The sequence below is a fragment of the Antedon bifida genome, chromosome 4 (genome assembly GCF_963402885.1).
Source record: "Antedon bifida chromosome 4, ecAntBifi1.1, whole genome shotgun sequence".
Taxonomy (NCBI): Eukaryota; Metazoa; Echinodermata; class Crinoidea; order Comatulida; family Antedonidae; genus Antedon; species Antedon bifida.
The window spans coordinates 19,013,878-19,040,148 of NC_136229.1; the positions used below are offsets into that span (position 1 = coordinate 19,013,878).

The 26,271-nt window shown below is 32.6% G+C and overlaps 4 protein-coding genes across 9 annotated transcripts in view; 1 reads left to right on the plus strand and 3 right to left on the minus strand.

Moving 5' to 3' along the window:
- LOC144840243 (adhesion G-protein coupled receptor G4-like) overlaps window positions 1-7,944 on the minus strand; it is a 58,371-nt gene extending 50,427 nt beyond the window's left edge. Inside the window, exons 1-13 of one of the 2 annotated variants that reach the window (XM_078695996.1) lie at window positions 7,522-7,944; window positions 6,619-6,786; window positions 6,204-6,420; window positions 5,886-6,002; window positions 5,644-5,768; window positions 5,203-5,358; window positions 4,713-5,073; window positions 4,388-4,575; window positions 4,080-4,238; window positions 3,700-3,812; window positions 3,008-3,270; window positions 2,551-2,620; window positions 990-2,382 (exon numbers count right to left, since the gene is read on the minus strand). In XM_078695996.1, coding sequence (XP_078552122.1) covers window positions 1,794-2,382; window positions 2,551-2,620; window positions 3,008-3,270; window positions 3,700-3,812; window positions 4,080-4,238; window positions 4,388-4,575; window positions 4,713-5,073; window positions 5,203-5,358; window positions 5,644-5,768; window positions 5,886-6,002; window positions 6,204-6,420; window positions 6,619-6,786; window positions 7,522-7,602 — 2,607 coding nt within the window. In that variant the 5' untranslated portion in view covers window positions 7,603-7,944 and the 3' untranslated portion in view covers window positions 990-1,793. The remainder of the gene's footprint in view (window positions 1-989; window positions 2,383-2,550; window positions 2,621-3,007; window positions 3,271-3,699; window positions 3,813-4,079; window positions 4,239-4,387; window positions 4,576-4,712; window positions 5,074-5,202; window positions 5,359-5,643; window positions 5,769-5,885; window positions 6,003-6,203; window positions 6,421-6,618; window positions 6,787-7,521) is intronic. The other variant, XM_078695997.1, reaches the window with a different exon arrangement.
- Window positions 7,945-8,956: 1,012 nt separating this feature from the next.
- On the minus strand, window positions 8,957-11,917 carry LOC144840246 (uncharacterized). Its single transcript, XM_078696003.1, has 4 exons — window positions 11,802-11,917; window positions 10,205-10,331; window positions 9,696-10,086; window positions 8,957-9,498 (listed from the first exon to the last, which is right to left on the minus strand). Exons 2-4 carry the CDS (start codon window positions 10,311-10,313, stop codon window positions 9,075-9,077), a joined length of 924 nt encoding a protein of 307 aa, XP_078552129.1. The 5' UTR covers window positions 10,314-10,331; window positions 11,802-11,917; the 3' UTR covers window positions 8,957-9,074.
- A 469-nt stretch (window positions 11,918-12,386) lies between these two features.
- Window positions 12,387-15,282, plus strand: LOC144840247 (NADPH-dependent 3-demethoxyubiquinone 3-hydroxylase, mitochondrial-like). Of its 2 annotated transcripts, none has more exons than XM_078696004.1 (6): window positions 12,387-12,521; window positions 12,802-13,035; window positions 13,503-13,617; window positions 13,892-13,976; window positions 14,369-14,492; window positions 15,016-15,282. In XM_078696004.1, exons 2-6 carry the CDS (start codon window positions 12,820-12,822, stop codon window positions 15,091-15,093), a joined length of 618 nt encoding a protein of 205 aa, XP_078552130.1. In that variant the 5' UTR covers window positions 12,387-12,521; window positions 12,802-12,819; the 3' UTR covers window positions 15,094-15,282. The 2 variants fall into 2 exon arrangements, with proteins under 2 accessions (XP_078552130.1, XP_078552131.1); XM_078696005.1 differs by having other exon boundaries at window positions 12,424-12,457.
- Window positions 15,283-15,672: 390 nt separating this feature from the next.
- LOC144840245 (cytohesin-1-like) overlaps window positions 15,673-26,271 on the minus strand; it is a 44,492-nt gene continuing 33,893 nt past the window's right edge. For 3 of the 4 annotated variants that reach the window (XM_078695999.1, XM_078696000.1, XM_078696001.1), the window contains exons 7-13: window positions 25,905-26,017; window positions 25,101-25,249; window positions 24,510-24,622; window positions 21,822-21,972; window positions 21,516-21,597; window positions 18,769-18,838; window positions 15,673-17,630 (exon numbers count right to left, since the gene is read on the minus strand). In XM_078695999.1, coding sequence (XP_078552125.1) covers window positions 17,561-17,630; window positions 18,769-18,838; window positions 21,516-21,597; window positions 21,822-21,972; window positions 24,510-24,622; window positions 25,101-25,249; window positions 25,905-26,017 — 748 coding nt within the window. In that variant the 3' untranslated portion in view covers window positions 15,673-17,560. The remainder of the gene's footprint in view (window positions 17,631-18,768; window positions 18,839-21,515; window positions 21,598-21,821; window positions 21,973-24,509; window positions 24,623-25,100; window positions 25,250-25,904; window positions 26,018-26,271) is intronic. The other variant, XM_078695998.1, reaches the window with a different exon arrangement.

A 26,271-nucleotide genomic window follows, 5' to 3' on the forward strand; every position in this document is an offset into this window, starting at 1 on the left:
CAAAGTGCATATTTTGGGCATTTTTGGGAAAAATCCCTGTACTATAGTACATGGATTTTTTCGAAAAATGCCCAAATTTCGACCTTTTGATATAAATGGTTACTATATGTCTATAAGATGATGATAAAGCACTATATGCGCATATATAGTAAAAATATTGCATAATAATATTATTTTGAAAAGTGCATATTTTGGGCATTTTTTGAATTTTTTTTCGAAAAATGCCCAAATTTCGACATTTTTGTTTTTTGATATAAATGGTTACCTTTTTCGATAAAACTAGTTATTATAGCATAGTTAACATGCGCAGAACACATTATTAGAATCTGCGCATGTTAATTACGATATAGTAACCAGTTATGTAAAAAAAAATAAAAGGGTCGAAAATTTGCCATTTTTCCAAAATTTCCCTGTACATAATCATTAATAAAATGCTATGGTGTATTTTATAAAACAAAGTTTACTAAAATAAATCAATATAATTGCTAGCTATTTACAATTTTATTATTAATTGCAATAAAATATTGCTATATAATATAGTATTAGATTTGCATAGGAAATGTAGTTTTAAAATAAAATTTGTTCGTACACTGTTCCATGACATACTTGATGGAATTATTTTTAATATAAAGTAAAAGAAAGCTAAGTAAAACCTAAAAACACTTATAGTTTAAAATTATAAGAAAGAGCAAATTTCTTAATTTATTTTACAATTAATAGTTGTGCAGTATATTTTTACACAAATTATGTTTAATTTTAAATCATAAAATAAATTATATTTATACAGTGTGGTAATTTGTTCGTAAATACGTCACTAAATGTTTATATGATATATAAAAGAATTATCATAATAATAGCAAATAAGTTCCATTTTGTTTCAATCACCTGTCTCATATGTATATATATTCGACATTATATATTTGTGCATTTTAATTATTATAATAATAATAATAATAATAATAATTTTCGAAAAATTACCAAATGTCGACCTTTTTATTTTTAGTCGCGTGGACGCGACTCAATAGTTCACTATGTCGGTCGGTCTGTCTGTCGGTCCGGTATCACTATGCGTTTTATCGCTTTTCTGTACTTTTTGAACTGTTTTGATGTACAGAAAAGTTTTAAAGTACATTACTTTTTGAAAGTTCATTTTTTTCTGAGAGCACGCGACTTATGGCTGTTGGCCTTGTTTTATATAACTGGTTACTATATTTTTTATTTTCGATAAAACTAGTTACTATAGCATAATTGACATGCGCAGAGAATGTTAATTAATTATGATATAATAACCAGTTATGTCAAAAAATCAAAGGGTCGAAAATTGGCCATTTTTCGAAAATAACCCTGTAACATGCGCACAACATATTATGTGATTCTACGCATGTCACATTATGATAATATAGTAACCAGTTATGTCAAAAAATTGTCAAAATGTTGCCATTTTTCGGGAAAATTTCCTTTACCATAGTAGGCCTACATGGATTTTTTTCGAAAAATGGATAAAATATCGACTGTCTAAAATATAGATTGAGGTAACATTCGCAGAACATACTATCTAACTGTGCGCATGTCACATTATGATAATATAGTAACCAAATGTCAAAAAATAAAAGGGTCGAAATTTGGCCATTTAAAGTGCATAATACTTTACCAATATTAGCGCATAATGATTTATTTTTGAAAATGTCTCATTTTGGGTGAAAATGGTTAAATTTCGATCATCTTATAGTAACATAACATTATAATAATTGCATTTTGAAAAATGTGTAGCGCTTACTTTGAGCAGTTGTTTCCTATGCCGTACTTTCTGTTGAATTACTAGTTTCTGATTTTGGAAAGGTTCCTAAGACAATATTCTGCGGAGTTACTATTCCATTTGTATTGGTTGAATTGTCTAGGAAAAACTGGGGTTCGGTTTCTGGAAGAACAGACTTTGAATTCCATTTAGAGAGGGACCAGTAAGGCCTGAATAATCCTTGTTTTGTTGGATTCTTTTTTAAAACTCCTAATTTCTTCAGCCACAAATGTCGAACCTCTGTAGGCCATACGCAACAAGTTCCAAAAATAGCGGCTCCTTCTAAAACACTGCACAACATAAACAAAACTTCTGTCCCAATTTCTTCGGTATATATAGCTATGAATCCGAAGATGGCGGTCATAATTCCCAGGATGACAATTACACTTGATGCTAAAACTAACACACGTGCTTGTTGACGTTTTCGAAACATCGGATCACCTTCATCTTCGATTTTATCATTGAGCATGCGCACACGCATTGTGCATGCCATATAGTACACGATAGAAATAGAACATACTGCTGCGAATATTGGTACAGCGAGTGAGAGGATGAAAGGCACGGCTGGATGTTTCACAAGAAAGCAGCTAGAAATAAAATAAGATCATACTTATAAAGCTTTCTCTCCCTAAATGTATAATTTTTGACCTGTATCAACTAAGACTGGAAGCCTAAGTACCTGCAACGTGCAGAACATAATTAACTAAACTTAAATTCTGAAAGTTTCAATTTATGAAATGACAATTGGCACTTACTATTTATCTTCTTCTCGATAATTATCAAGATCAATAGCTGCTACTATTGCTACAATGATTAAAGGCATTCCTGAAAAGCAAAAGATAGATTTATACATAAAATAAGCAAAAGATATATTTATACATAAAATAAGGAAAACAGTGGATGTGACGAAGAAGTTCCTAAATCCATGTCTTTTTATTTGTCATTATTATGTGGATCGCTTAGTTTCAATGCGATCCATAACAACACCATCTACGTATACATATTTCATTGAATTTGCCATTTGGACAATATGTAAGTTTTACTTTATAACATTAACATCTTTTGGGTGATTTTGTCAAAATAATTAATTATTAATAAATAAATATTAATAATTACTAGGATTTTGTCGAAAATTGGCAAATTTGGACCTTTCTAAATTTCGGAATAACTTGATTCTTTGACAATATTGAATTTAATAAATCTGTTACTTACCCCAAGATAATATGGACGATTTCACAACAAATCTCTTAACGGGCAATGCCCTTGCCTTTACAAAAACTATATAAATGTCTATAGCACCGACAATCATCCAACACAATGAAACTATAATCCCATAATGCATTAGGACACCAAATGTCACGCATGCCTCTCTGTATCTGGTTAGGCTGACGCCGATGACAAAGGATAAGTGCCAAATCACTAGAGCCAAGAAAAGGTGGGCTAAAATCTGATGCGGTTTGCTGTTCCGTAAATCCCTATTTACAAAAAAAGAGTAGCCGAATGAAAGAAAATGTAGAAAATTCCGTTTATTTTTATCATTTAAAAAATAATGATATCTAAACAGTTTTCTTTCATTGGATCTACAGTAAGATTTAATTTTATAAACTTGTTTTGATCTTTTTTTAGATTCACCTTTAAAATTACTGATTTTGCTTCTCTTGTCTTCCCTTGTATTTTGTGGTGTTTAGTGTTTTCTTTGTTGATCTCATAATTGACAAACTTACTACGACAACTCTTCTTTTTTTTATAACGTATATTAAATGCAAAATACAGCTACAAGACTAATGACGATATCCAATATATTCCGAGATACCCGATTTGAAATATACTAATTATCGTTTATCAATGAGCCTCCTAATGGAAAACATTACTTACTGCAGTATATAACAATAAATTACACTTACTTCAAACAAACGAATATCAAAATCGTCAATAGAAGTAAGATGGCTGCTATACCACTACCAACTTTACTTATGACGTAATCAGGAGGAATGATTATTGGAACTTCATACACATCCTTTTTTTTTTGGAATTAAAATAAAGAAATCAACCAATTAAATAAAACGATCATAATGTATTTATAAAATTGGAGTGTCAAAAAGGTCAATAAGTTTGCCGACTATTTGATATTTTCCTAAAGCCAGCCAAGTGGTTAGTTTTAGGAACAAAAGAAGTCTCTGCTTATGGGGAACTGATTCTCTGCTTATGGGAAAAATTAAGACAAAATATGTTTTCTCTAAGATGTGATCATCTTGTATGATATATATTACTCTATTTCACATACCATGGCTACGGCGAAGCTTGAATAACTGTTACACGAGCAATGAACGAATTCTCCCTCCACAGATATTGAACATCCATCTCCACTCCATCCACCCTGACCTGTGTCACCTTTCGTCCAGTCCCACGTCTGGCATTCTTCATTCAACGTTTTGTTCTTTACCTATGTAAAATATTAAAAACACTCATCAATTGTTTAAAATAATTCTTTCTGTACAACAACTTACTACACCATGCATATAATATATCATCATCATCATCACGGAAGCATATATAATCCTGAAATAATAAAATAACTAAATTCCAGCGTACCTTAATCGGTTTAAAGTAGGCATTGACTTGAGGTTTACCAATGCTATCACCAGTTGCGATTGCTGTGACTATCCGGGTATTGATCTCTCGTATGTATTCGGAATTGTCCGCTGACAGTCGGATTTCATCGGCAGCCGAACGGAACAGGACATCATCTTGATGAAGTACGAAAACTCTTCTATAGTTAACTGGAAATTTTAAAAACCAATTAATATTATAGATTTGTTTATATAAAAGCAGTATTTATTAATGTAGAGTACTACAACCCAATATGAATACCATGAAACTTTGACATACAATACATTTTATAAGAATACAGTCATACCTATTTCTGGCATATTTTGAACGTACATCATGGTGTTGCCAACGGGACTTGGACTTGCCTCATTTAAATTCAATTTCAAACCTCCGGCTGTAATAGAGTCTGAGGAGGGAGAATCAAGAACTCCAAACTGGGCCCAGGTTGATGATGCCTGCCCGGAGTTCTCTTGTTCATCAACAAAGACAATAATAGAGTCTTGGAGTGACGTAAACTGTACATTAGGAGTGACTTCCATCGATGTCAGAACATTGTGGAGAGCTTTAAGGAGTCGAGATGACGTAGAAAAACTGCCCTGTGCTTCTGCAATTGTTTTCGATGGCAAGATTTGTATATTGTGCACTACACGTACTAGTGTATCGGCAATCTAAAAAAAATTCAAACACCGATAACGATCAAGTACCCGATCAAAATGGAAACGTTTGAAAAACGTCTCTTCTGTATCTTTGTAAAACAATTTATTACTTAATTTGGTAAGTTATCCATTCCTACTTACTTCGGTGGTTAATGAAGAAGCCGGTGTCTCCTCTACAATGTACTCGATGATCTTTACAGCGGCATCTATGCCATCAACTCGAATACTGTCTGTTCTTTCAGTTATATTTGCAACTTCTTTTATAAGTTCTTCAATGCTGTCTCCATTTGGTAGCGACTATAATATAACAGAAGCAATAACATCGATGAGGTGGCTAACCAAGCAAATTTATTTTCCAACTCCTCATTTATCAACTATTAACTTAGATAAAAAGCTAGTAATGTATGTGCATTGACTTTAAAGTGGTGAATCTTCTAATTTATTTATAATTTCTGAAGTTAACATTTTAAAAGGTACATCCACTCTGGAATCAAATCTTTATGGACTGATTCTTTTTGTGTATTGATAACTGCAAGCAATTGTGATTAAAGTAATAGTTACTTCATAGGAGGGAGTACTTACTTCATACAATTGCTGTAGCAGATAACTAGCAGACGGTCCTCCACAGTCTGTACACTTGAAGCTATCCCAATATGCACCACTGAGTGAATCCAGACACTTCCTCACAGCCAGTTTGTCTTTACCACCTGAAATAGATATTATAACATCAAACATTCCATTTTAGGAGGTTGGTGTCTTCAAGGATTTTGCAGCACCTTTCTTTTTCTTAATATTGTTTTATATTGAAAGGATTATTCTCTTACCATTTACTGATTCTTCAGAGCAAGATTCTTCAGTAAAAACGGTCGTTCCAGCAAGAGTGATCGGCCAGGTAAAGGTTCCAACCTTGGTTTTAAATTCTTGACGTAGACAATAAATTACTAAAAACAAAGTTTTAGCTAATTAGTAAAAACGGAAGTGGATTGAGTAGGCCTAATAAGTATATGCTTGTGATTTGTGTGTTTTTCTAATTTTTTTTTCTTAATAAAAATGGTTTCTTTGTATCTGCCAGAAATAAAGATCCTAGATCGGCTGCTAATAAGTTCAAATTACAATACAGCTTAGTTACAATATACTCCTACCATTTTTATAAACTTCCAAGCTCGCTAGATCGATATAATCTGTATTTGTCGCAACGTTCCTCATAGACGTTGTGATGACATCAAGAGTGACATTTTTCTCACAGCTAACAACAAAATCGACAGAGGCGAATTCAGAATGATCTGATTGGAGAAACCGAATTGCTGTAACATCAGACGCACCTAGCGATGTATATTCCTCTGTCAATTTTTGTCGAACCTAAAAAAAAACAAAACATGAATTGTCATCATTCTTTGAAAATGAGGGGAAAATATCTCTCATCTAATCTAAATTAAGCGGGGTATTTAATCTAAGCGATTCCATTTTAGAGGAGTCATGAGTATAAAAACGTCAGGAATAATATTGTTATTATTATTATTGAACACCAAATGAACTCTAGCAGTCATCAAAACTTACTTCTTCATTGAACATATCTGCATACATGGTGAATTGGTCACCAACATCGGCATACAGAATCTTCGGTGAAATCGTTGTCGCAGAAAAGGCATATCTGTATTCAACCGTCGTTGGTTGAACAATTGTCTCTCTATGAGCACTCAAGTCACAAGCATCGTCTCTTGATATCTAAAAAATAGTTTAAAATAGCCTACTTGTCACAATGTGTAGGGATTGTTATGAGGCAGGTTTTCCATTTCTATTTACGATTCCTGAAATATTTCTTCACCTTTTTACTATTAGTCAAATTGTAAATTTCTAATATTGGAATGTTTCGAATGAATGTGAGTTAGTTTTTCATATTTAATTTAGGCCTACTCCTACAATACTGTAAGTACAATAAGATATGGCATTTTTATCTGTATCACAAGATTCAAAGAAAACTCGAAAAAAAAATCTATTCGAAATGTAATCCTGAATCAAACTTTGTTTAGCCTGTGCATAGACAAACGACGGTTCTGTTTAATGGACGTATGAACAGATTACTTCTGTATTTTGTGAATGCGTTTACTTGTAAACGCGTTTCAAACGGTAAATGCGTCTGGAACGAACTTTTGACAAACCGTGTGGAAACTTACGCAATTCCAAAAATAGTCATAATAGAAGAAATAAATTGATGATTTATAGTTTATTCAATAAAAGAAAGGCATGGTTATTAGTTAACATTCGTTGCTGTTAGAATATTAGAAAGCAATTAACTACCATCACAGAAATAGAGCAAGTAAAAATAACGAATTGAATATCGCTTATACACAATTGGTACTTAGATCGTGATGTGTACCGATAACTCGCTGCAAAATACAATACATTTACTGTAGGCCTATATCTTACTCTAATTTTCTTCTGTCTGTCGTAGTATCTTACCTGTTGACTGCTTGCCAAACAACAAATATATATTGATATCAATAATATGGTAGACCTAACCATGTTGACAGACGACATCATTGCTGATCTTACATTGAATCCTATAACACGACGATAAGCTACACGACTAACAATCGTACTTCATCATCATACACAATACACGTATTACAGTCCAAATTAACTGTCAAAAAACATAAAATGTCTAGGCCTACGCAGCCATGAAACTAACGTCATGTGAACTAGTTGATTCCTTGCACAAAGGGCGTATTATTGCGATACCAATGCTTTTCAAAAAGAGCGGTCATCTGTAAAATGGAATACAACGCCAAAAATTCCGTATTGTTGAATCAGGGTTACTTAGTACGGAACCAACACGCATGAATGAATACAATAAATGGTAGTGACATTTATATTGTACAATCATTCTTTATAACCAAAGAGTGTAACCAATAAAGTATTATTATTACACATTTAATTTTCTCTAAATACAGTTTGTGCAGTTTATGTAATAATAATGTATAATATTCTCGACCAAAGACCAAATAAACATACAAACAGATATTTCTTTAATTTAAATGAAAGATCAATAAGTTAGGGTAGATAGAAACAGATCTCTCTCTCCTAAAAATGACAAATATGGCGATTTTCAGAATCGGAGTGTATAGCCTATTTAGCAACTTAAGCCATTCTTTGTTATTTAATCATAAATAAACCTAGCGATTCTTGCTTTAAATCCTGTTTCTTTTTTCGTTTTGTTTTACAGTACTTTTGTTTATTTAAAACGCTGTTTTTTTAAAGAACATAATGATTAACTATCATTTTTCCCATCTTCCCTTAAAATGTGAGCAAATGTCTGTGTTTATTAAAGATGTATAGGCATATTCCTCAAAAACATGAAAGTAAAGGTGAATAAAATCAAACCATAAATCGTTTTAATACAGTTATTTATTTCGAACGCTTATACAAAAATATAATTATTACGAATTATTGGGTAGGAGGCAAAATCAGTTTATTTCGTGAATACAGTAATTATGTGACATGACCTATTCAACAAATAGAAAATTTAGTTTAATTATTTTTTCAGATGGGCAATTAGCAGTATGACACTAATTGCTGTTAAATTGTGTAGGCTTAAGTAAGATAAGCACGTAATAATCTCTAAAATTTCATTTAATACATAAGCAGTATATATTGATTGATTTGATTGATTGAGTATTATTTATTTTTCACACAAAATTCATAAAATATATCAAAAGAAGAAAATAAAGTACAATAAAGTGTGAAAAAAACACAGGAGAACCACAAGCAAGCAACGCTTTTAATCTGTGGCACCCTTAACTTAAAATATAAATTTACAAATACACTACAAAAATGTTTTCATGTAGTAAATTATAAATTATTAAGGAAAATACAACGTACTATAATATATGTTATACATAACAGGTATGTCAACCATGTTTCTATTCTACCTAATACAAAAATAAATAATGATGACTAGTTAGTACAATTGGAATTGATTATGATGAATACATAAAAGTAAATGTTAGTAGATTCTAGAATGAGGAACAACAACACACGCGCTGGCAAGTGCGAATAACTTTACAAAAGAACAATAAAGCACCAGCACCAAGGGCCGCCATTTCGAAAATCTGCGCGGCGGTGTCTTTGATTTCGTAATCAAATTCAAAATCATAGTTAAAATCCAAGCTACCGAGGCTAATGGCTGCCACAACTAAGTAAGGCGTGAAAGTGTAGCGGAAATACTTCTCAAATACTGAAATGTCCAATACAAAATAGATAGTGAGGACTAGAATGATGACTGCGTACATAACTGTGGATGTAAGAGAATCATCTAGTTCCGTGGCGTCTTCGTACGTCAGGGCGATGGCACCGTTAAGAAGTGTCCAGATGAACGTCCACGTGGTGTACATGGCTATGCCGTTCTGAACCAACAGACGACTGGCAACTAAGTCACACCTGTAGACAAAATAGAAGTCAATTAACACGTTGTAAATAATGTAGGACTATTAATGAACGGTTTGCTAAAGAAGTTTGGTTCTTACTAATTTGAAAAAAACTACCATGTGCCAAACTGCAAAATGCTTGTCAATTGTTCTATTCGTCACATCATTTATGGACGTTTTTTAGAAACTTGAAATAGAAACTGTACTTACATAAGGTTTCCTTCCATGTAAGAGAGGTTATCGTACTCTCCCACTCGCCTATATGAGATCCAGAGACAGAGCACACCAGTCACCGTCACAAAGAACATCACCAAACAAGAATAAGAGATGTAACCCATGTCAAACAGAAAGAACCAACCAACTAGCAAGACCTTGTTGACACTGTACAACAAGGTTAAACCGGGTGGAAGATTGGGAATGACGGAGAAGATACGGCCATCTTCATTTGAACGACAGATTGTGGTCAAGGCATATGGTATCCATAGAATCTCAAAGACAAACACTAATCCCCATATGATGTATATCCATTCGATTGGAGGCGTAGCTTCTATTGCATAATAATTAATAAGGTCCTCGGTAGTGTTGTCAAATAGTTCAAGATCTGTAAATAAAGAAATAAAGATTTTTGTTGTTGTTGAAATGTGAGGCAAGGTTAGAACTGGAACCTGTTCTTGGGAATTTCAGTAGAAATATAAAATGTTCTCATAAGAAAGACTCACCAATTCCTGTTTCCAGGGACGCCAGTACAGCAATGGCACCAGCTGCAAGTGCAAGAAGTGCCATCAGCACGGTAGTCAAGAAGTACAAACATGTCTTTGTAAAAGACATCTTAAACAATTGTCAAATCTACAAGTAAAATAAAAATAATTGTTTTAATAATCAGAAGACGTTCATGGTGACAATTCAGAGATGTTGTCTCATTGGATAAGATTGAGAGTTCAAAGAAACTATTTTGGTCCTAGTCTAGTCTACATTAGCAAACTTTAATTTGTAAACTTAAGTAAGTTCTGAGCAAAACCTATTCTGCACTGGCAAACTTGTTTGTAAACTCAGTTTTTGATAGTTTTTCAACGTTTGATAGTGTGGGTAGTTTATTAATTTAATTTATTCGACATCATGTCCTGGAAGCAACAGAGTCACCATAACATGGTATGTCTGGGCCCCAGAAGAACTTAACTAAGTTGACAAACTCTGCAGACATCTACACTAGCAAACATTGGTGGGTAATACGGCTAGACTATAGACCTCTAAATACAGGCGAAGATGCTGCTGTTGTTTTGTTAATCACAAAACATTGTCCAGACAAGTGGTAATGATTTCTATAACAAAAGGCATCATTAGGCAATAATATTGTTGTGCTAAAAAGCAAATGCAATATGTTTAAATTGTTTTATAAGTGGAAATAAAATGCTTTAGGCCTATAGAATTATTATACTTTATGGGAAAGGGAAGGGGGATTAAAATATTCACAAAGATGAAAAGCGTATTACAATTTTAAAAATGATTTTAAAAAATTGGAATATACTGTAATAATAAAGAAAAAGAACAAACAGAGAAACAAATTTCTTAAATGGGTGGAATTTTTAAAAGTGGGTTATATTTTATTTTTAACTTTAACTTTTTCCTTCTTTTGTTGAGAGTTTTTAAAATAATTTTCATTTTATTAAATTCTTTTTGTTGGTCCTTTTTGAATTGTTGTGAAACACTACCACAACCAACTAAAGTTCAACGCATCGATGGTTACATACTATATTAATGGATGAATAAGCCGGGGCATTTTGAATACTTTAGATTTCAAAATGTGTATTTCTATATTAACTTTATTACATAAGATTTAAAGTGAAAGCGAAAATAAGGTACTATTGACTTTGTATTTGACTATGAGAAAGTACAACGAATGTAAAGAAACGAAAATAAAAATGCAAAAACGAATGGAATTTTATATAGTTACGTATTACAGAAAGTTTTGGTCAGCAAAATTTAGTTTAATAATCTGTACGTAATGGTGAATATAAGAAAGAACAACGAATGTAAAGAAATACTGTATATTTTAATCATCTTTACGTAACGGTGAATATAATACACATTCTAAACTAGATTAAATACACCGTTGTTCAAATTAATTACGTGACAAATAAATAAATACTGTAATTAAATATGTAATTGAGGTCACGTCTATTTAGAAGAAAAAAATGTGAATTGTGACCTCTAATTGAACTCTTTATTTGAAATTTAATAACTTGTCCTTTTAAATAATACGTTTTTAAAAGTTACTTAATAATATGCTTGATTACTGAAAAATATATTTGGTCTTACCTAGTCCGAAGTTGCCTTTTAATTCTCAGCTTTTTTGGTGTACCGGTGGTACCTCCAATCCACAGACTACAGGTTGAATGTAACACAGTTTTTGTCGTACTCCGAGTGTTTTAAAAAAGAGGTGAACTCACTTTATATTCAAACAATGAATCCATAATACAGAGTTGTATAGAAACAATACGTTCTATTCATTCAAACAACTTACTAATTCAGGCGTGACTATACCCTTATATTGCCAAATAGCCGCGTGGGTTTAGCGGAGCAATGTACATTGAGGTACAGCTATTGTGTGATAGAGAAATATAAGTAGATGTGTGAATCATAATTGTCTTTTGTAAACAATCAACCAATCAAATTATTTCAAAATGACTTCAAATTAAAGAATATTAATTCAACTAATAAAGCTAAAAACTAAAATATATATTTTAAAAAGAATGCTAAAAATTGCATTCAGTGTAGCAGCAGATGGCAGAGCAATACATTATGGGTATGCAATGATGTATATGTATAGCGCCCTCTAATATTATTCAAGATGGCTGCGCCCATGAAAGCAGCCATGTTAGATTTGTATAGCGCCCTCTCTAATGAATCCAATAAAAAGATGTCTGCGCCCACCAAAAATAAAAATAAAGATTTAGTTTAGAGTTTTAATAATAGGTTGTATACTTTTCTAATGTTATTCAACTTTCATTTGAATGAAGAAAGCTCTTTATTAATTAAGTAATACTGTATTTATTATTATTAATTATTTAGGCCTAGGCTAGGCCGCGCCTATAGAATAGCCTCTAGCAGGAGGCCTTCTCTTCTGTGTAACTGTCTGTACCTAGTGTATTTATTTAAGGACCTATCCTTCTACTAGACTAGTCTAGTTAGATAGGCCTATATAACCTACCTAGCAGAGGAGGCGGCAGAGGAGGGCGTAGGCCTAGCAGTAGTGTGTGTAGATGATTACACAGGTTTATTAATATTATTAAATGTTATTATTTCATACATTTTCTAGGTTTTGAAAATATAAAAGATGAATCGCCTTTCAAAAGTAGTAATAAATAGACTGATCCGATCTCATACAACCGCCGTTGCCTTTCGTCAAGCTTCCTCTTCTGCAGGACTTACCACAGACCAGCTAATATCACGTATAATACGAGTTGACCATGCTGGAGAACTTGGTGCCGATCGAATATACGCAGGACAAATGGCAGTCCTGGGAAATACAGATGTTGGACCCATTATAAAGGTAGAGAAGATGACATAAATAATGAACCCTCACCGCATTGTGATTGGTCCTCACAACTGTAAAAATCACATGATAGCTTAAAACCCCTCAAAAAATATCCCCTTAGGCAATGTTGAGTAAAAGACATGGTGAGTAAATAAAGACAAAAAACGTTATCTGGTAGTCAAATCCACAACCACCCCCTTAACCAACCAGCTGAATGACAAGTTGATAACTATTACCGCAGTGCGAAAATATATACGAGGGTTTTTTAACCAATCAGGACCCGGGTTCATGCTCATTGTTTTCCAAAGAAGTACAAAAATTAAAGCAAACTTACCCTTTTCAGGTTTATAACTTCAATCCAACAGAATATCATGCATCACCTTGTTGGTATACAATCAATGTAGGGGTAATAAATATCCATGACGTTACAGGGAAGCGACACAATAACCATTTATCACACCCCAATTCATTTCTTGTTTTAGGAAATGTGGGATCAGGAGAAAGAACATTTAGAAACTTTTGAGAAACTGATGCCAGAGAATCGAGTGCGGCCAACAGCCCTACTGCCATTTTGGAATGTTGCAGGTTTTGCATTAGGTACTACTTAAAACTCTGCTCACTACAGAAACAAAATTCCAGTGGCCGTATTCACACTTTGGCTAAGGGAAAGCAAATCTCTTTTCTAAGTGAATACAATTTAAGAGAAATACTTAAATATTGATTAAGTTAAGTGAAATACTTAATTTTTAAGGGAAATATCTCACTTAAGTGTGATTGGTGAATACGGCCACTGGCATTGTATTCTTATGTACCTATGGTTCAATAGCTACTAATAACCATATAATAATATGGTACAATGTTATTTTTAAAGGAGCCGGGAGTGCACTATTAGGCAAAGAGGGCGCTATGGCCTGCACTGTAGCTGTAGAATCTGTTATTGGTGAACATTACAATGAGTAAGTCTTAATATAAAGAGGGTGCTATGGCCTGCACTGTAGCAGTAGAATCTGTTATTGGTGAACATTACAATGAGTAAGTCTTAATATAAAGAGGGTGCTATGGCCTGCACTGTAGCAGTAGAATCTGTTATTGGTGAACATTACAATAAGTAAGTCTTAATATGGAGTAAGGAAATACATAGCTTTCGATTTACAGACAATGACTTTGACAAATGACATAACGTAATGTTCAAAAGGCCTGGGTTGTCATAAATCAAAAGCTCCCTATTGTAAAAAGATGATGAGCTGTATCATGAAAACAAGGAGGAAAATAATACATAAATTACAATAATCCAACAAACAGATGGTGTTCAGATAAAAGAAAGTAAAATTGTATTGTTTTTTTAAAGTCAAATACGACAACTATTAGAAGATGACCCTGAAAAGCATGAAGAGTTGCTCAAGATATTAAAAAAGTTTCGAGATGATGAACAGCATCACCATGACACTGGACTGGAGCACGATGCTGAGAAGGTGAGTGACCTTTGGTGCGGGACTTGTAGAAGCTGGGAGCGACGAAGATGTTGAGACGTATACTGGGTTCAAATCCTGCTACAGGTCTTTAAATTGAAATGGTTTTAAGAATGCAATAACCATACTGAAATTGGCAATCTATGATGTAAGCTGAAGAAACAGAATTAAAGATAAATGCAAATGGGATATTATGATTATGAATGACAAAATGTTGTATATAATTTATGTGCAAGATTAATGTTAGCTTATCAGTCTTCACTAAGACTAATTCCTTAGCGAAATATCTAGCTTTACATTAACCTATTACTGTGTCTAAAGCTCTGTCTACACTATCAAACAAAAAAGGGTGTGATGTGCCCAAATATGGCAGTGTTTGATAGTGTAGACAGAGCTGAATGATGTCTGAATGCAAGGTTAACAACTCCTATAACTGGATATTATTACAAGGATCTGGCTAGGCAAGACATTATTTAATAACGAATATTAATTTAGTTAATGTTTCGTACGTTTTTGTTAATTTCAGGCACCCCTTTATCTAGGATTAACTGAGGCTATAAAGGCTGGCTGCAGGGTGGCTGTCTGGGTGGCTGAGAGGGTATGACAGAAAGACATTCTAACAAGCAGTAATTTGGTTATGGCTTACTCCAGCCAGAATTTCTATTCTACGTACAATATGTTTCTATATACAATGCACGTAATGAAACAGAAAATAAATACAGTATACGAAACTCTGGAAGTTACTATAGGTGTAGTGAAAATGTTAATGTATATTTAAATAGAAAAACTTAATAAAATACAAACTTTCTGAATTACAATTGTCAGTGTAATATTTATTCAAAATAATTCAAATTCTCTTTTTTTTTGTACCATTATTTATGTAGTGCTGTGCTATTGTACATTAGTTCATGGTGGGCATATGACATAATAAGGAAGCCATTTTGGAAGGTCAGAGTTCATAGCTCAATTTGTTGAATGCGACCATGTATGTATAAATTCTAATATATTTTAGTGTTTCCTTACAAATAACGCAAATTAAAATGTTTACATTATTTTTCTCTGTATAATATATAAATAAAAAGTTTCTATACTTATATTTTAATTATTAAAATTATGAGTGTTATAATTTTAATGTTATTTTTATTAAAACTGTAACACTAATGTTCTGAAAAAGTGAATAAAATTGCGGCATGCCATTGATTATTAATATTAAAAGAAGTTGAAATTGTATCATATAATAATATAATAGACTTAATAATACCCATATCTTAAATGTTAAATATTATAAGAGCAATGTACAGTAAGATAAAAATTAATTGATTTTAATTACTTATCGGAAATAATTATTATTATCTACAGTAAGTTTAAAATCAGTACCGTTACAAATGTAAATGGGCTATATGTGGGGGAAAGAACCCAAAATGCACCTACCGTATAATGTCTGTTCTTATTAAAATAATCCCCCCAGTTAGAGTGCTATTTTGGAAAATCTAGGCACCATGTTAGAAATTACCACCGTTGGTCATATTAAATTATTTAGTTTTAATTTAGAAACCAACAAAACTTTTTAAAATTAACTCCATTGGTTAGGATAATATGTGAAAGTTATTCTACTGACTTTACCGGCGCAGTAACTGCAAAAGATTTATATAGCTTTATATACAACCATGGAGGCCTATTACAGCAAAACATAACTGCTGTACATTTAATAGTCTGAACAACTTTTAAAATATGTACGAAATTAATTACCAGTGTAAAATAATATACAATACTACACCTGAGTAAAATGGTTCTTATATTAATATTAAGATATCATATTTTTCATCATCACTAATTTATTTACACAAAACTATAGACATTAAAAATATTTTATCCTTATAACTAATTCATCAGAGTGTTAATAGATTGAATTTCTTGTTGAATGGGTTTTCTTTCCGGCATAATTTGACCGTCTTAAACTTATTTACGAGTATCAATTATGCAGATATGCACCAAAAAAAACATCAGGTCATCTGGACTCCACAGGTCATCTAGACTCCACAGGTCATCTAGACTCCACAGGTCATCTATACTCCACAGGTCAAAATGTTGTTACTCAACAACAGAAAGTGACTACGGTTAAAACATCGCATCGTCGCAATCAAATAAAACAGTTTGAAATAACTTATATTATACTATATTCTTGATGAACAAATAAAAAAATGTTTTTATATTACAGTTTAAAACATTCAGTCTTGAATTTTCTTTTTTTCAATATAAAATTTTGCTTCACTTTAGCTCTACTCAGAAAAAGGGGGAACCTGCCCCATAGCTGCGAAAATGCTAATAAAACGTCGGGTCCTGCTTTTTAAACAACTTCGGTGAATTTTTCTCAAATTATCAAACAGTAATGCATCAAAAAGTTAATTGAAATTAAAAATTAAGTTCATGTTTAGCTTTTGGTAATTTCTTCGAATATTTAACACTTTAAACAAAAATTGAGATCTAGGGGGTTCTCTTCTTATCATATTTGGAAATTCTTCTGCAACAGCATTGCAACCCCTTAGCTGATGTAAATGGTTTTTTTTTTCAATAGGCTAGGGAGCTTTGGAGTGCTGCTCTATTTTCTTCACTTTGAAGGGTGTACCATCCGTGGTACAATCATATCTCACTGCATGTACCATATCTGTAGCAATAACTCGCTGCATGTTAATGCAATTTTATTTTCATCTTATCTTCCAAAACAAAGTTGCTTTCTGAAGAATTTTGTGAACGAACACATTTCTTAAGTGGACACTCGTACAGCAAGCTATCTGCAACCAAGAATGGTTGTACAAGGCATCTACCACCAGCAAATGCTGGAATATATCACCCTATCTCAATTGCCCTCAAACTAAGCTCTGAATAAAGTACTTCAGACCAACACAACATATCTTGACATGTGATGGCAATTGACCAATCAAACAACAACCAGCTGATAATCTGAAACAGCCACTGTTTTTTTCATGTGATACATGTCTCCAAATCATGTGACATTGGTTTCATTATCAACAAGAACATTGCCTTTCCAGTGGAACCGATATATATAGTCTCTATTGCTTAGATGCTTTCTTCTTCCTAGCACATAACATGTCATAGAATGGATCTCTGCTAATACTTGCCCTGAAAATATACAAGAACATTATTAGTTTAAAAAATAAACTATTTTAGAAACAGATAAGATGTGTCAAATTAAATTCAAGAAACTGCACCAACGGCAAGGCCATTAAAATTACTTTTAGCATAGAAAGGAAATGATACAGCCATTCTTGCCCACTTGCAATTACTTTAAACTTGTATAAACAAGAATATGACTGTAAAGCTCTGTCTACATTATCAAACTTTATGTGAACAAAAAATGTGATGTGCCTATATATGGACATAATGATGTCATATTACTACAATATTTGGGTATATCACTACCATATTTAGGCACATCACACTTTTTTGTCAAACTAGTTTGATAGTGTAGACAGAGCTTTACACACAAATGTTACTGAACATGATTTGAATATACTAATATACTGTACTATGATAGGATGATACCAATTATTTTATGGGGGTGTTTTGTTAAATGGTTTGTTCACCCCAGAGGAATAAACAAAGATTACATTCCATTAGTTATGTTGCTATTTTATCCGTTAATGGCTGACCGAAAGAGCGAAAATCTCTCAATCAATTATTAAAACGTATTAATATTTATCCCGACGTTTGATCAAATATCGTAGTTGATCTTGCGGATGGACAGTAATGATCAACCGGGATTTGATAGCCACTTACAGACTGCGAACGTTATCAAGTAGATAAGATCCTAATTGAAATAGGGGTTGAAGACGAACAAGAAGCATTAAACATGAGCAGAGCATGTTCGTGCCGACGTTAAGTATCGACTGAGGCATCACTAAGATACCTGATTAAGACGTGGCGATAAAAATACTTGATTACATGTTTTAACACATAGAAAACTTGAGATGGTTTAGTACATTTCGATACGGGTAGGTTCATGGTTAGTATTACCAATGAAATACAATACAGTTATCAATTGACATGAGCAGATACATTTCAACCCATATTTTTTATATTTTACGATCAAATTACAAAATTATGATCAGTTCGACCTTTTGAATTTGTGTAATAGGTAGACAGATGGCCTCGTGACAATAATATAAATGGGTTTTTAATCATCTGATATGTGTAGATATTTGTGATGGAGGGGATAAAGACAGTTTGTTTTACTTTAAAAAAGGAAAGAAAAACTCACTTAATAGCTTTGATCCAGTCAAGTTTATCTTCGGCTGTCCCTGCAGACATTCGATAAATTTGATGTCGACCTACAAATAAATTTAAAAAACAATTTGATTAGGGGCCGTCCAAAAACTAATTTTCCGCGAGTTCCGCGATTTTACCTTCATAGTTCATTGAACCTCATTTCCGCGGAACGTGCGATACAAAAATATTCATTCGGAATGCTCGCGGAACGCAATTGATGAATATTCATATAAACAATCAAAATGTTGCCGCCCACATATCGCGAGTTCCGCGGGGAGCCTAATTAAATGTTTACAATGTACCAGGAACTACGACTAGGCTAAAACGGAAAAACATTACATTCAGAACTAATGAATCAACTAGGTCCTTTTACGACGATAATCTCGTATACAGTAGTATCCCTCCTAGGCCCAGCTAGCCGATATGTCAGCTAGCCCAGTCTAGTTAGTAGTACCCACGTCATACAGTAGTATAATAATAATTATTATTGTTTTGGCGGCCTACACTATAAATGATTTAATCCTACCTTTTGTTAGCGAATTACAAAAAACAACGACACCTAGGCTAGGACACCAACAATAAAATATGCAAAATAAATATATATTCCATGTTAAGATTTAAGATAGGCCTTTTAATAATTATTAAATACATGTGTAAAGAAAATGCCCGACTAGAATTTGGATGGAGGGAAAAAAACATGTGAATCGTGGGAACAGTTTAGAGCAGCTAAAAGAGTATTATATTACGTTTCATGTCATGTGACACAAAATCCAGGTACACGATCTTAATTAGCCACCCCTCGTACCGAGTTGAAAAAAAAACATGCGAGAGGTTGCGGTAAACAGAGAGTATCGTGTTTCATGCCATGTGACCAAAAAAAACTAGGTCTGTATAATTAATTACGGTCTTCTGTCGGCAGTCCTTTTGAGCGACCGACTGAACGTTCTGATACTATATTTAGAATGAATTGTTTACGATCTTTTTTGTCGGGATCGTTTCTGGATCGACTGGACGTTCGCTATATTATTTTTATTAGTTGGCCTAGTTCATTGTGTTGGATCGTGTCTCTACGTTCATTTAAATTACAACGTGGGAAATTTATATTCGCCGTTGAGTAGGTATAACACGCACGAAGGAAACAATACGATTACAAAATATTATATATTTTTATGATCAAAGTTGCTGCGACTGAGAGTGGATTCTGTGTATTGTGTACGATAGTTTATACCATGCATTGTACTTATATACTATATCGTACTGTAAAAATAAAAGATTATGCTTTAATACCTTCAAACTGTTTTGTTTTTTCTTTTGTCAAGAGTTCACAAAAATATATTTGGTTTTTTTATTTTTTTAAAAACTTTTTATGGAGGTATATTTTTTGCGCGATGGACGTTTTGGCCCACTTTTTTTTAGGACGAAACGTCAAACTTTTAAAATGCGAAACAGAACAAAATTGACTATGTATGAAATATTATTGCCGATGACAAAATTGAGTTTTGTATTGTTTATATCCAGACGTAATTAAAACATTAAATTTAATTGCCACCGAGCGAAATTGTAGGCCCTAGGCTAACTAATCCGTCCAAGCTGCTACCCCCGCCTCACTCATCGGCCATGGTCCGCCGTCTCTCGCTCGACTCATCTATCCAGGAAATTCCCTATTCTATCGCGAGAACCATGATGTTGGTCTCAATAATACTAAACAGTGGGCTGATTTATAGTTTGAAAACAGCTTACGGCATTTCTTAAGTGAATTTTTATTCAACGTATTCATTCTTCTTTGATGAATCCTTTGCCAATTGCTGTGTAAATCAGTATTTAAAGTTGTGATGCGAAAAGTGTGTGTAATTATTCCACAGGTAAACCAGGCATAAGAAAACCCATCGCCTCGTGGTGTGCCGATCTCGAGATCATCGTAAACAAAATTGGTAGAGTCCATTATGTATGGGGTGTTTCCTATTTACGAACCTATAAAAAACGCGCTTCGACCACTGTGTAGGCAAAATATTTATTTCGTTAAATCCCTAAATTGATAATCGCCTATTCTGTAATCACGTGACTGATGATGTAATCTCAGCGACGTACTAAATGCACGTGATTTAATGTGTTGGGGGGGGGGGGGGGGAAGCTTGCTGTTTACCACATTACATGATTCACGGTGCTATTCGCGTTTTCTTGACGTAAATCGGCGGCGTGTTAAAATGAAACAATTGTTTTCACCAAATTGCCGTTGTCGACATAGAGCGATCGGCGGCTAGCGTGGCTAAGCTAAAAAGTACGTATTAATCGAGTTAACACTATATTCTCCAGTATCGGCAATACTTCCGCGAGTTCCGCGATATTGCAAGGCTTCCGCGAGTCTCGCGATATTAATTAATATTCATGAGTTCCGCGAGAAAATCAAGCTTGAATGATTTTGCCTCATTACCGCAAGAGACGTTCACTTTCATGGTTGAGTAAGTAATAGGGTATATAATCGCGGAACTCGCGGAAAATTAGTTTTTGGACGGCCCCTTACCACGGGTTCGTAGGGCCATTTCCTTTTGTGGGCAGCTTCCTTTGAATATTGATAGCGAAGGTGCCAAATATCACTAGAATATATGAATGTTTTTTATGATAAGCTGGGTAATATTGGAATATATCGTTAGGAATCAGGCCACAACATAATTTATGAACATTTTTTTATGATAAGCTGGATAATACTGGAATATATTGTTATGAATCGGGCCACCTTACCTTCAACAACCCGTCCATCTGTGTCTGTTTTACAGGCCTTGATAACATCACGGCCATCTGCCGCAAATAGTTCAAATGTGTGCTGCGAAGACAAAATTAAAATTACCATATATGTGCAAAACATGCAATAAATACACGCGTCTATATGAGACTAGACTTTGGTCTCCAACACAATTTTGTTCAATGTTCTAAACTAAAAAAAAAAATCAGATCTAGTACTTTAATTGAGAATTAAAAGAATTCCTGGTATCAAAATTTTGTTTTTATATGTCTTTTGATTTTTTAATATGTCGAATTTACACTTACTGGTTTTCCTTTATCTTCGACTTCTCTTACGTCTAAATTTTCCAGCGGTATGATACCTCTGGGTTCTTTATCTTGGGTGTACTCAAAATAGTAGAGGCAGTTATCAGTGAGAATGAACCATCTTCTCTTCCAACTACGGACACGTCCACCTAAACAAACAAAAACACACACAGTTAGGAACTTGGTTCAAATCTCCATGTATTTTAAATACTCTTCATGTAAATATTTATTTATGGCTGTTTAACTCAAAATGTATTTTAAATCTACAATGGATTTTCATTGTCAACAGAAAGGGACATTTCACATTTGAGAAAGGGACATTTTCGCATTTCATAAAGGGACAATTCACATTTGAGAAATGGACAATTCACATTTGAGAAAGGGACACTTGAAATGTTATGAATGTATCAGTCACATACAGTACATACTGTATGATTGTAACACTACATGGTGTTGTAAACAATGATAATACAAATAATTTCTACAAATTAAGTAAAATATTACAGTTGGTTTGTTAGTATGAATACAAATTTTGATTGAAATTATTGTACCATACAATGTGACAATGTTATGAATGTATGAGTCACATACAGTACATACTGTATGAATGTAACACTACATGGTGTTGTAAACAATGATAATACAAATAATTTCTACAAATTAAGTAAAATATTACAGTTGGTTTGTTAGTATGAATACAAATTTTGATTGAAATTATTGTACCATACAATGTGACAATGTTATTACTTATTAGTTATACTGTTTTAGAAAACTTTGGAAATGTACACATTAATTTGATTATTATTATTAATGTGTTTCACTGGTTATCAACGATACAATAAAATATACATTATTATTGTGCATATTTTGTTATGATGTGAAATAATGTCTTAACCAAATATAACACTTCATAATTTAAAATATAATATAACATTTTAAAAATATATCAAAAGAAAATGAACGAAACTCAACAAGAAAATAAATATTAAAAGAAAACAAAACTATAAATCAAATAATTAGATTAACTATATATAAAGCTTGAGGGGAATTGAAGGAAAAACAAAGTTAAATAAAGAAAACAAAACTATAAAATATATTATAAAATAAAGCTTAAATTCCAGTTGAGGGGAATGAATTTGAAGGAGAAAACAAAGTTAAATAAAACTAAAAAAAGAAACTTAAATGATTTAAAGTTCAACTCAACACCTTAACAACATTTTTAAATAGTGTAGATCCCATCCTTTGGGACAGACACCCTTATTCAGAAGCCTTTAACAAGGGTCTGTTGTATTTATACAAATTGAAGGCAGGGAAATAACCATTAGTATCCTGCTCCTCAGGCCATCATTTGTTGACCATGTCCACCCACCCAACCTGATGGGATTAGCCACTCGGAGGGGAAACAGTACAGGCTTCAAAATGGAACACTTCACTATAAAGTAAGTTTATAGCATTACTAACGCTACACTGGCAAAAAAACAATCAAATACATAAGCTTAAAAAACATTCTAAAAAAACAAAGCTAAGAGATTTCAAAACTAAAGCACAAGCAAAAATGAATTTTAAAAAATAGCCTATAAATACAGTATTTCTATTATCTTGAACAAGAAATTGTAAAAGCTGCATTTTATAAAATTAAATTAAAAATTGAATATTAAATTAGGATTATTTGTGTAAAATATGAATAGATGGGAACAAGTTGCAAAACCAAGAAACTGAAGTGCTGCTGTAGCTAAAGAAAGTTAATTAATATTCATTAGTTATGTCTGGACAATGGATATGAAGAAGTTGCAAAGCCAAGAAGTTGCAAAAAGCTGTTGAAGTTAAAGAAAAGTATTATTCATTAGGTACTAACCAATGAATAGGAAGAATTAGTAGCAAAAATAAAAAGCCAAGAAGCAAATATTGTAAACAACCAGTGCCTTTGAAATTAAACAAAATTAATATGTAAATAATCCAAATGAATATTCATTGAATATAACTGAACAATGGGTGGGAAGAAGTTAAAACAAACAACGCAACACATGCAAATTGCTGAAACTAACCTCCTTCATATGCACGCATCGGTATAAATAAGTAAAATGTACGTGCATGTTACACACGTGTTTAAAATCATCAGGCAAATTAGCAAGGCAAAATAAAAAAAAAAACATCTTTAGTATTTAATTTATTTAATGAAATCACAGCAAACTAAATATTATATAATGTGTTATTCATTTCAAGCATTTTGTTTGTGATTGTGCTGGAGCCCTGTTATTTGTGATCATGCAATAATATTATGTTTTACAATAAAAACAAATTAATTTCATGCAATAAATTACAGCTTCTTTTGCTTTTAAACATATTCCGTCAATAACAAGTTTTATTTTTATAGTTTAAAACATGTTTCTAAAAAAATTAAATAAGGTTCAAGCTCAAACCATTTAATATATAAAAAAAATAAGGTTTCAATCACATTTTGTTTTTAATAAAGTATAGTAAAATACTTCTTCAATCTATCTATCTATCTTTAACACAAAGTCTAGTTCACACTAGCAAACTGTATCTAACTAACTTTGCAAACTTCAAGTTCTCCACTGATTGTCAAGAAGGTTTTGCAATCTAAAGTTTGCCAGTGTAAACTAAGCTTAAGCATTTATCATAAAAGACTGGCATTTTATTAATGACAGTATTAATTTATAATACACACCTTGCTTCATTAACCATCCTTCTCTGTCTGGATTGAAGAATGTGTGAGTGAGGTCGTTACCATCATCTTCTGGAATTTTGAATGGTTCCTTCTTTATGCTCTCATACAGACTCTGTTGAAAAATGTTGACTTATTGTTTAATATAATTCATTTTTTGTAATACAATAAATTATTTTCACATGAAATTTAAGACAACCAAATAGAGACCCTTTATACTAGATATAATATTGCATTGTATGAAAATTAAACTAAAAATATTGACTTTTGAATTTCATTCTTTATACTTTATTGTATAATAATGTATTTTCATATGAAGACAGGTAATATAATTTATTGGCTAAAATGATAAATTTGCTTAAGTATAGCATTTGTCCATGTTGTCTGCTGTTCAGCTAAAGTAATGTTCTACTTGACCAAATGCATAATCCACTAATGTTATGGATGCTATATTAAGGTCCTTGATATTTTAAAGACGTCATTGCTAAGTCTGCGTCTAATTTGGTTTTGAAATTTGAAATCTGCTACATTATGTTTAAACAAAAAGATGGTGAGCTGGCTAAATATAAGTGTTGTCCGCTAAAATTACTTACGCTCAACAATGCGTGCGGTAAATCTTTTCCGTCATTTATCCCTCGATTCATTGAAATGAAACGATCAAGCGATGGTTTGTCCTTCACGCATTGGTTATGAAGGCTTGTGTTGAGCATAATAATCGAAAATGACAGTACATAGCAAGTGTCTAAAAACAAATAAAGTAATATAAAAATACAAATAAGTTTTCTTAAATACAGTAGAACATCTATTAAGGGGACACTTCTGGGAATCAACAAAGTGACCAATGAATAAAGCTCTGTCTACACTATCAAATTAGTTTGACAAAAAAAGTGTGATGTGCTCCAATATGGTAGTGATATGCCCACATATGGCAGTAATATGACATCATCATATCCATATACGGGCACATCACATTTTTTTGTCACATAAAGTTTGATAGCGTGATAGCGTAGACAGAGCTTAAGGATTTGTCATAATGTTGAAACATATTACCTTTTTTTCATTTTACATGAAAGTGTCCCCTTAATAGAGGCTCCTTATGAATAGGTACAGTATGTCCCAAAGGAGTAGTTCTATTACACATATGTCGTTTCAATTAAACCATCAAAATAAAAAATGTATGCAATTCAAAATACATTTAATTTATGAGAGAAAATGCAAAATCCTTTGTTCATATATCCTATCATCACTTTTAATCAATTTTAATCAAAAATAGTTTTAATGTATTAAACTCTCCTTCACCTTATTATAGTTCAAACAGAGGCTTCCCCTAAGCTACTTAACAAGACTTCTAATAAAACCTTGAAAGCGCCTACAAAGTAATCATTTTACCCCCTTACCTGTCGACTCAAACACACCCTTGTTGGATTCGCAATAACCTTTGGCGAAACATTCCATCATACGATCAATTTTCTGTGCCTCTCCAGGCAGACGAAAACTCCATAAAAATTCTCTGTAAAATAAAAAGTGACAAATATTACTTTAAAAATGTAAATAAGGTAATTCTGCACAATATTTGTTATAATTGTTGACAGCTCAATGTCAATTTATATAATTAATAATATCTATTAAAATGCAAAGGTAATAATTTTGACACATTTAATTAGAAATAATTTTTTTTATGTCGTCATCATTACATCATTTCTATTAATAGCATCTATCAAACTGATGCAGTGACAACATTTGACATCACAAAGTGGGCGTTCA

Coding starts and splice junctions, on each gene's coding strand:
- LOC144840246 (XM_078696003.1), bottom strand. CDS start 10,313: ATGTCTTTTACAAAGACATGTTTGTACTTCTTGACTACCGTGCTGATG. Junction 10,087..10,204: donor GTCCCTGGAAACAGGAATTG/GTGAGTCTTTCT, acceptor CTTTATTTACAG/ATCTTGAACTATTTGACAAC. Junction 9,499..9,695: donor TACATGGAAGGAAACCTTAT/GTAAGTACAGTT, acceptor TTTTGTCTACAG/GTGTGACTTAGTTGCCAGTC.
- LOC144840247 (XM_078696004.1), top strand. CDS start 12,820: ATGAATCGCCTTTCAAAAGTAGTAATAAATAGACTGATCCGATCTCAT. Junction 13,618..13,891: donor TGTTGCAGGTTTTGCATTAG/GTACTACTTAAA, acceptor TTATTTTTAAAG/GAGCCGGGAGTGCACTATTA. Junction 14,493..15,015: donor TGGAGCACGATGCTGAGAAG/GTGAGTGACCTT, acceptor TGTTAATTTCAG/GCACCCCTTTATCTAGGATT.